Raw genomic sequence first — 9,203 nt, 5'->3', positions numbered from 1 at the left:
ACAATGGTTTTCCAACATGTAACATGTATGAGCATATTACTATTTAATGTCTTCATTTCTAATACAAATAAAAAATTGGAACACCTATAAGGTACTTAAAACATAAATTATACATACACAATAAACTGAAATCATGATAAGGCGTTTGTTCTCTACCTTTTTAATGTCCAGTGGTACTGTAGGTCATAAAAAACACTGCCCCCAGTACCATATTGCCATACAGTATGCTCTCCTGTTTTTTCTGTGAATCCTACCTCAAATACATTAGTATAGAGATTCTTACTCGTCTCCAAGTCCCCCTAGTGATGAAAGATAAATCAGCTCAAGTCAAAAGGTGAACCATTTGAGGTCCTGCCTCAAAAGGTCCTGCCTGCATCAAACACTAATCTTAAACGACGGGGGAGTTCCAATTGCTCCTATTTCCACAGTTTTGTTCCCCCAATTCTCCCCATGAGATTTTCCTAACAGCTTCCATTTTTCCAGAATTTTGGCAACAGAGCAAAGCACGTTTTATTACAGTATGTTCTCAAAATTGCTTCTTATTCCCTCCTCTAGTGAGCTCTGATTGGACATCTCTTGTATCACCCTGACGCTTCGGACATTTCATTGGTTATCTCTGTGACAATCATGTACACTGTGGCGCTTCCAGGAAGCTCTCTTCGCAGTGAGTGTTGTCCAGGTGAGGTATTTAAATCACATTTTTGATTTCGTAGCATCGATATAATAAATTGGTGTATTTATGGGCTAAAGTACACATTTCTAGATGTCAGTCTCGTCTTTTTTACTTCATGTCTAGTAATACGCTTGTCTTACCATTAACAGGAAGTGCAGCTTAAAACTTTGTTTCAAGAACCCTACTTTTTATTATATTTTTGTTACAGACAATAGTAGTAGCTTGTTTAAACTAGACAACTTTAATTTACGTTCTATTTCTAATTTTGCTAAGCGTCTTGACGTTATGTCAGGCGATTGTAAAATTGTTTAAGGGCTGAAATAAACGTAGTGAAAGACTGGTGAGAAGTTCTGCTGAAAGCACTTTCGATTCTGTTAGGAATAGGGGAAATTCCTGAAGAAATTCGACTTTACCACAGCCCGAGTGATTGGATGTACATTATAGAACCTCACGCGGATTTAATTTTGTTTAATATAACTTCGACATTCGTGATTTCTAGAATCAATCAGCACCACTTAAATGCACTATTGTGTTATAGTTTTAAACTCTCACGTTATCGTTAATGAACAAAAAATAGTACACTTCCCATAAACTTCTTGGTCTCTACCATGACATACTGTACAGTATAGGGGCTGTTTCACAAATGATAATTAATAGTGGTCTTTGATTCGCTTAAATTAATAAATGGTAGCCCAGAAATAGTACTGAGGGTTAGAATTATCATTATGTCTGAGCAATAACATGAAAAATTGAAATGATCTAATTCCACTTACCCATTTTGTGCCAATATTCGCGACTGAGCAAAATGGTCAGTGATTATTTAGTTCTGTTAATGGGAACAGAATTAATTCAGCACTCTATGATTTGAATGCATTGAATTGTATCCTGCGTTCATCTGGAAATGTTTGTGAATTTTTTACTGTGATAGAGGGCATTATAGAATTGTCAGGGCATCATGGGCTTCTGTTTTCACATTTTCTTATCAGTATTGAATGTAAGGGCCAGAATATGCACAGCTTAACTAAATAATTTTCAGTTGTGCTCATGGGAATGGAGCAAGGAAACCCATTACTATAAAAGAGTGAGGATTTTTGGATGGCCATAGGATTATGGACCTGACCAGCAGAATATAATTTGGGAAATCTGAGTTAACACTTCTGTCCACTTTTCAAAAGAGTACTCCTTCTTTATCTCCAGGGAATAAAACAATTTTAACATGATAATACTGGTGTCAAACACCTTGGATAAGTTCTCATTCTGTCTGACACAAATCCATTTTTGTCACTCTTCTAAATGTTATAATGTCTCTGTTCCTCTTTATAGAAATGGTGGTGAGCCCTGACCTCCTCAATTTAATTCTCTTTCTCAAACCGTATTGTTTCTAAACCTGATTTACAGATCTATATTTTTGGCCTTATCCATGTTTAGACTGCTGAAACAATGCCAGTGAGAAGGAAAGTGTTGACTAAACCACTGCCCAATGGACTGATAATAACTGACACTGAAAAGAAACAGTGGAGACTGGGGAAGATCATTGGACAAGGTGGATTTGGGATGATATACCTGGGTAATTATATTGCAATTTACACATCAAAAACATAATATTTTGTCTTTTTATTTCAGTATTACAGTATGTTTTTTTTACATATTCAGACCTAAAACTGCATTACAGTTTAACTTAAAATCGCCTTTCCCTAAAAGACTGTTTGTATCAGCATCATACTTTGAGTTAAATGAAATGAAGGACCAAACCATCCTGAGCCTTTTCTGTGTTTTGGTATATCTGGTATTCATTACCACAACACAAAAGGGTGTGATTGACACCGTGTATATGTTATTGAGAGGTCTACCTAAAAGGGTTCATAGCTCCCAGCCAGAAAAGATGTATTAAAGGTGGCCTTTTAATTTGTGATAAATTGTGTGAAAGCTTTGCCGTCTTGCTTTGTAGTAGGTTTAAAGTAGTATTTTCTATTTTGAGTTATCAGTGAAGTAAGTTATCACTGGTTTGAAAACCCTTTGAAGGATTGCAAAGCAATGAAATTTGCCAGGTGAGCAGTACTCAAATGCAGTGTTCACTGACGCCTTGGGCCTCAAATGTATAAGGATTTGACCCACCCACTGATCATGAGTTCAGCTTTCCATAAACCAGAGACCTACCCTACCCTAGTACAAGCAGCAGGGTGCTTGAAAATTGTGACTGGCATCTGAGGTTTTGACTAGATCTAGGCCTTGGTCTCAGTTACAGCATTTTAAAGATATGCAAGAACATTTTTTTCTGTTTTCAAGCTTTGCTGAAGTAAAGACTCAAGTTGAAAAGTTTATGGTGGTGAAAGAATCTGTTACGAAAATGTCAGGCTGATTTTTTTTTTAGCAAATCAGAAAAGTCACATTTTTATGCAATTCATTCTTGGCATTTTTTATTTAAATTTAGCATTTTAATTTTTATCCCACCATTCTTCATTAATCTTGAATGTCTTTTCTGATAATTCACTTTTGTTCTCACTGATATGAAAAGTACATGGCATTATTTTATTATTATTTACAGTACATATACAAAACAGTCTGATCTGCCACACAGGCAATCCATTAGATTTTTCCTTGTTTTTAATTAATACAAATGTGAATAATGAATTATGGAATCACGAATAACAGAGTGGAGGCTGAACATGAATTTGTATTTTTTGTTTGAGGCAGCAAAAAATTGTATTTGCTTTTTATTTTTCCTTTTACAACTTTTTAAACTTGTGATCTGAAGACGTTTTCTCCCCTCAAATGTTAAGGGTTCTATGTAATTAAAAACAGCATGGGGCACTCTGTAGTTGGTTTTCACCAGTGCGTGCTCATAGCCAAATCATGTGAAAGATGGAAGTAATTAAAGCTGAGAGCACAGTCCAATCCATCTGCTTTTCCCTCAACACATGTATCATTTGCATTATGACCTGACATCCTGTTATCCTTTTTGACACACCTGAGCCACTCCACATTTTTCAGTTGAAAAGACAAAAATTGAGAATTTCTTGGGAACAGTGTATTATTTTTGGTAAATTAGCAGCAGAGTCAGCGCGTGGAAAATTGCAGATCTCAATGTTAATGCATTTCCAGCAGAGCATGGGATAAACTTTGAGTGGGAGGAGTTTTGAATTTGGATTTTTTTTATTATTGTTCCTCTTCTTTCTTTCAGCTTCCCCAAGTGTAAATGCACCTGTTGGAGATGATTCAGATTTTGTGATTAAAGTTGTAAGTACAGTAATGTATCTTTATTAAGTGCATTTCCAGTTGTTTCTCATACAGCTAACAGTTTAATATTGTAGTACATGTTTTGGTCCGGTAGTATATTCATTGCAAAGTATCTGGGTTATGTATTATTATAGTATTAAGAAAGGTTACAAATGAGAGGAGGCCAAGTGGCCCATCTAGCTCATTGTGTTGTAAGTAGCTAAATGATCAAAGGATCTCATCCAGCTGTTTCTTTGAAGGAAGCAGTGGTGTTGATTTCAACAACATGACTGAGTATCTTGTTCTAAACACTGCAACAATTTGTATCAAAAGTGTCCCCTTTCCTTAGTTTTAAATGTACAGTAGCTTACTCCTCAGTTTCCACTTGTATCCTAAATTCACTTTTTACTATTGCCTCCGAAGAAGTTTATTCAGTAGATTTTGCCAGTGGCTTTTACATTTACGACGTGTTTGTTATAAATCCATTCTGTAGTGAGGAAATCCTACTCAGAATGTCAAAGTATTATTTGAAATGGTCACATTCATAGAATGTCCTCCCTTGCATGTCCTCCTAGCAGAATTTTGCCAAAACTATTGATCCAGTTTTACTCAATTTGCTATAAATGACCATGAGAGCTATGGAATTTATACTGTAAGTGAAAAATATTTTATAATCAAAAGAATCAATAAACAGTGTTGTTGCTTCAAGAGCATTTTGAGAAAATATTTGGTTGTAACCTTAGATAATAGAAACTTAATACAAACAGTTCTTCATTCAAATAAAGTTACAATAAATTCAAAATGCTGTAAACCATAAACAACTGTTTCAAAGAGATGCACAGTATTTTTAGTTTATAAGCTATAGTGTATAATGTTCAGTGTAAAAGGTGATGTGTGATGTTTGTTTTTTACTTGCATTTTCCTCAAAGGCTATGGTACAAAAATAACTCTGTGGAAAACACAATATAACATAGAAAAGTAAGATAAACATTTTTGTATGAATGGATGCCAATTCTACTACAATGTTGATATTTCATGTAAAAATAAAAAAATATGGGTGTATTTCCAGGAATATCATGAGAATGGTCCTTTGTTCACAGAACTTAAGTTTTATCAGAGAGCTGCAAAACCAGAATACAGTAAGTATTGATGTTTTAAAGTAATACTAGTTATTATAAATGCAAGGTGTTCTAATTATATGTAACATACAGGTTTAAAGTACCTTAAAAATACTGACCTTAATGTCATTATCAATGCATTTATAAAATGCTAATTCACACATTTATGTGGAGGAGAAGGTTAATCTGAGACCAAAAAAGTAACAACATGATATGCTGTAGATGGTAAAGTCATGCTCTATTTTCATGGCTTTACAGCCAGTAGTACACTATTATTATGAAGTGGCTTGTAATCTAAATTGTCTCTGCTAGTCAAATTAATAAGCCAAAGTAAACATGCACCTTTGGGGTCATTAATGCAATCCTATCTCATTTTATCTGTAATTTGAGAGAATGACCAAATTACAAATAATGGAGCTGCAATCTTCCAGTGAGCACCTGACCACCTGGCAGTCTAATAAAAGCCAACAATCTGACACTATGGTTTTCCCATTCTCTTCATAGGAAATGCCATCTTACCTCCAGGAAATTAATTGTATGTAGTATAGACAGATATGAAAACTTCCAAGAAGAGTATTATCTCTACTGACTGTATTGTGTTTTTCTCAAAAAACATTTGGAGAATTTTTCAGAATTAATTCATTTTGGTAACATCAGGTAGATTTAAAGCATTTTAGTTACAAGTACTGTATGTGATAACTTACTTTACATGACTGAAGTTAACACTGCACATAAACTGAAAGATGTTAATTTGTAATTTCAACATTACACTTTTGCTGAGATGAAAATGGGTGATTAATGCCCGTTCACAGCAAATGTGTAATACTGATCAGCTGTTCATTATAAAACCTAACCCGAAATTACTCTTTCGGACAAATCAGTAACATTGTTTAGCTGTTTACACCGTCTGATCATTGGCAGGAGTAGCGAACAGCTGATCAATATTACACGTTTACTGTGCGTGGGCATTAATTACCAATTTTCATCTCAGCAAAAGCGTGATGCTGAATTTACAAATTAATATCTTGCAATTGCAGGACAGTTTTAAAGTGTCCTGGTGAATACAGAGTTGTGCTGTATGCTCTCCCCACAAATGACTGAAAATTACTGCATGTTCTTATTTTACAGTGAAAGGATGGATAAAAAAGTGTCGATTAGAATTTCTGGGGATTCCTACCTACTGGGGATCTGGTTTGGCTGAATGCAGTGGAATACGGTATTATCATTTAGCACAACATTTCAGAAAACAACAACCCCACATACCTTAATATTATGTGTTGCGTCAGACCTAAGTTATCAAAAGATGTTCTTCTCTAACCATAATAAACTTTCTTAATCTTACAATATGCCAGTTAACGCTAAAAAAATATAGATATTGTGAAGATATACAATTTCATAGTTAAAGATTTAATTTAATTGGACTCCATTTTCTTCAAAGAAAAAAGTAAGTGGTGTATTCATACACAATGAAAAACCTTAAATATTCAGTTTATTAGACTATATTGTCCCCTTTCTGTGTCAAAGCACATATAATGAGTGCACAGATATAAAATTATAGAAATGTCATGGCCATTTCTGTGTGTATTTCTCTGTGTGGATGCATGTAATTATGATTTTAAATATGATTTTACCTTAATATATGTGTAGCAGGAAGCATAGAAAGTAGAGTATATGACAATTATGTATAAAGCAGTGACTGAAATCACAATCTTAACCTTTCCCCTCCTTTCTTCATATAGTATCTTGTATAGTGGCTTTGTACCCCAGTACCTCTTGATTAGAATCAGCACCTAGGTCATGTACTGTATAGTGTTTATAACACATGCACCTAATTAGGCTATTGGTGGTAGTGCAATATGGCATGGTTATTAAATAATTATGCCAAAAGCATAAATTGAGAAATAAAGACAATTCCCCATCATTGGATTTATCCATTCTCTAATACTCATAATATTGTGATTTCACTCAGTTTAGAATGGATTGATCATCAAATGTTTGACTGTATTTGAAACACATTAGCCTCCCTTTTCAGATCTGTTTGAAATATTTAATGAAGAAGTTGTATCACACCGTCTACCAATAACCAAAATGCGTGCACAGTATTATGCGATTGTATGCTCAATCAATATGTGATTGGTGCTCATTTTGTTAATATGAATGTTTAAAGTTAATTGTAGTGAATATCTGTAGTCTCTGTCTTTTTTGCCCATAAATCTGTCTAGATATTAATGTTTGATTATTTTTGTTTTGATCATGACTATTTCAGTGATGTATAATTGTTTCGAATGTTGTAAATACTTTCATAGTCAAATGTATGATTGTTATAAATCATCCATAGTGATTTGAAATGTTTTTTTTTTTCACTCCTTGAATTGTTAGATACCGGTTCATGGTGATGGACAGATTAGGCAGTGATTTGGAGAAAATCTTTGAAAAAAATGGGAAGAGGTTTAAAAAGGAGACTGTTCTCTGTTTAGGCGCTCAGTTGGTAAGTAAGCAGAAGAGTACTTCTCCTTTGAAAAGGCCAAGAGCCAAGGGTTCTCTGCTAGTGAAATCTACGCCATTACCACTATAATGATATTGTTCTTAGAAAAGGGGAACTGAACAGAATGTTAAACAGACTTAGCACGTTTCGGTAGATGAGTCTGATTTTAGGGCCTTGGTATCCACATTAAATATTTATTTTCACTTTAATGTAATTTATACTGTATATGTGAACAAGAGGTAATAATATGTGATGAAAGTCAGACGTAAATGAAGTTGAACAGGGAATTGCTTGAAGAGTGGTTGACCCTTTATTTTCTTTTACCAGATTGATGTTCTGGAATACATTCATGAGAATGAATATGTTCACGCCGATATTAAGGCTTCAAATCTTCTGCTGGGCTACAAGGATCCAAGCAAGGTTGGCACCATTTCCTGATTAGTTTTAAAATGGCATGTTTAGTGCTGTGTTCAAATGTTAAGAATCTGTTCAGAAACGCTTTATAAACTCAGTATAATTTGAATATAATTATTCACTGCTAACTGGTTAATCTGCTGTGTAATATTATGAGAGGTTGTGATAATGCCTGTAGAAAATGCTGAAGTCTGCTCCACCCTTTTGTACTCCTTCCTACCATTTGAGGATGAGAGGACTAAGAGTGACAACATATGCCTGGTGGAAAATTTGTGTTTGTGAGTATGTACAGTATACAGTATGTAGAGGTGATGCTTGAATGCATACAAGGCAAAATAATATACATTATGTGCAGACAAGGCCATATGGCTCAGTGAAAGAGAGGTACTGTATGTGTTGTTGGAGTGTTCCTGGCATAATTGTTACAACATGAATCACGACGACATCCAGGGTTCCAGGGTTACCACTGGCAAACTGCACCATCACTGCCAACTGACAACAAGCACCCATAGTAACCTGATCAGCAGTGTGTAATGAACAGTAGAGACCACCTGCAGATCACTTATGCACAAGGACAATTATAGCTGCTAAAAGAAGATCCATAATCTCCATCATAGTCATTAGGTAACTGACTACTGCTGCTGTCCAGCACTATTGCCCCTACAATGAAAATGACTCAGTATAACTGGACTGCACAACTGCAGCTTGCATTTAAAACATGGATGGCACTTCCCTGGATATTTTCAAAGGCATCTGATACCTGGTGACTTTTAGTTCATTGTATCACATCATGAAGGAAGATCAAAACAAAGGATCTGCTTTCGTGTCAACACATAATTTCTTTCTTAGGCACATGCACTGTAGCAGAGGGGGGGTAAAAATGTCTGAGAAGTTTCCAAAGAAACAAAAGTAATTCCAAACCTGTTTATACTTTTAGCAATTAAATATAAGTGAATGTTACTAAAAAAAAAGTCGGAATGTCTAAATCTTTCAACAACAAAACAAAGTTCACAAAGTACCAAAAAGGTTTGTAGAAAAGCATAATCCCTAGTCATCTTGATACACGTTTGTACAGGATTCACTTTGAATACTACAAAATTTCAAGAAATAAAAAATGGCCCCTCACTACAGTTTCTTTAATGCTTGCAGGTTTACCTTGTTGACTATGGGCTGTCGTATAGATACAGCCCTGATGGCAAACACAAAGTTTACAAAGAGAACCCAAAGAAGGGACATAATGGAACAATGGAGTACACAAGCATTGATGCTCACAAAGGAGTGGGTAAGACAAATGTTT

The 9,203-nt window shown here is 34.9% G+C and overlaps 1 protein-coding gene across 4 annotated transcripts in view; it reads left to right on the top strand.

The window, feature by feature from the left end:
* The first annotated feature begins 555 nt into the window (after positions 1 to 555).
* vrk2 (VRK serine/threonine kinase 2) overlaps positions 556 to 9,203 on the top strand; it is a 24,824-nt gene continuing 16,176 nt past the window's right edge. For 3 of the 4 annotated variants that reach the window (XR_015927983.1, XM_088610508.1, XM_088610507.1), the window contains exons 1-8: positions 556 to 679; positions 2,102 to 2,240; positions 3,855 to 3,910; positions 4,959 to 5,028; positions 6,136 to 6,223; positions 7,387 to 7,495; positions 7,820 to 7,912; positions 9,056 to 9,188. Coding sequence is in view for 3 of the 4 variants with exons in the window: in XM_088610508.1 (XP_088466634.1) it covers positions 2,114 to 2,240; positions 3,855 to 3,910; positions 4,959 to 5,028; positions 6,136 to 6,223; positions 7,387 to 7,495; positions 7,820 to 7,912; positions 9,056 to 9,188 (676 nt within the window). In the remaining variant the exon portion in view is untranslated. Of the gene's footprint in view, positions 680 to 2,101; positions 2,241 to 3,854; positions 3,911 to 4,958; positions 5,029 to 6,135; positions 6,224 to 7,386; positions 7,496 to 7,819; positions 7,913 to 9,055; positions 9,189 to 9,203 lie in introns of those variants that run through there. The other variant, XM_088610509.1, reaches the window with a different exon arrangement.

The sequence above is a fragment of the Lepisosteus platostomus genome, chromosome 17, assembly GCF_059453375.1.
Source record: "Lepisosteus platostomus isolate fLepPlt1 chromosome 17, fLepPlt1.hap1, whole genome shotgun sequence".
Taxonomy (NCBI): domain Eukaryota; kingdom Metazoa; phylum Chordata; class Actinopteri; order Semionotiformes; family Lepisosteidae; genus Lepisosteus; species Lepisosteus platostomus.
This window is presented reverse-complemented; position numbering and strand designations above follow the sequence as displayed.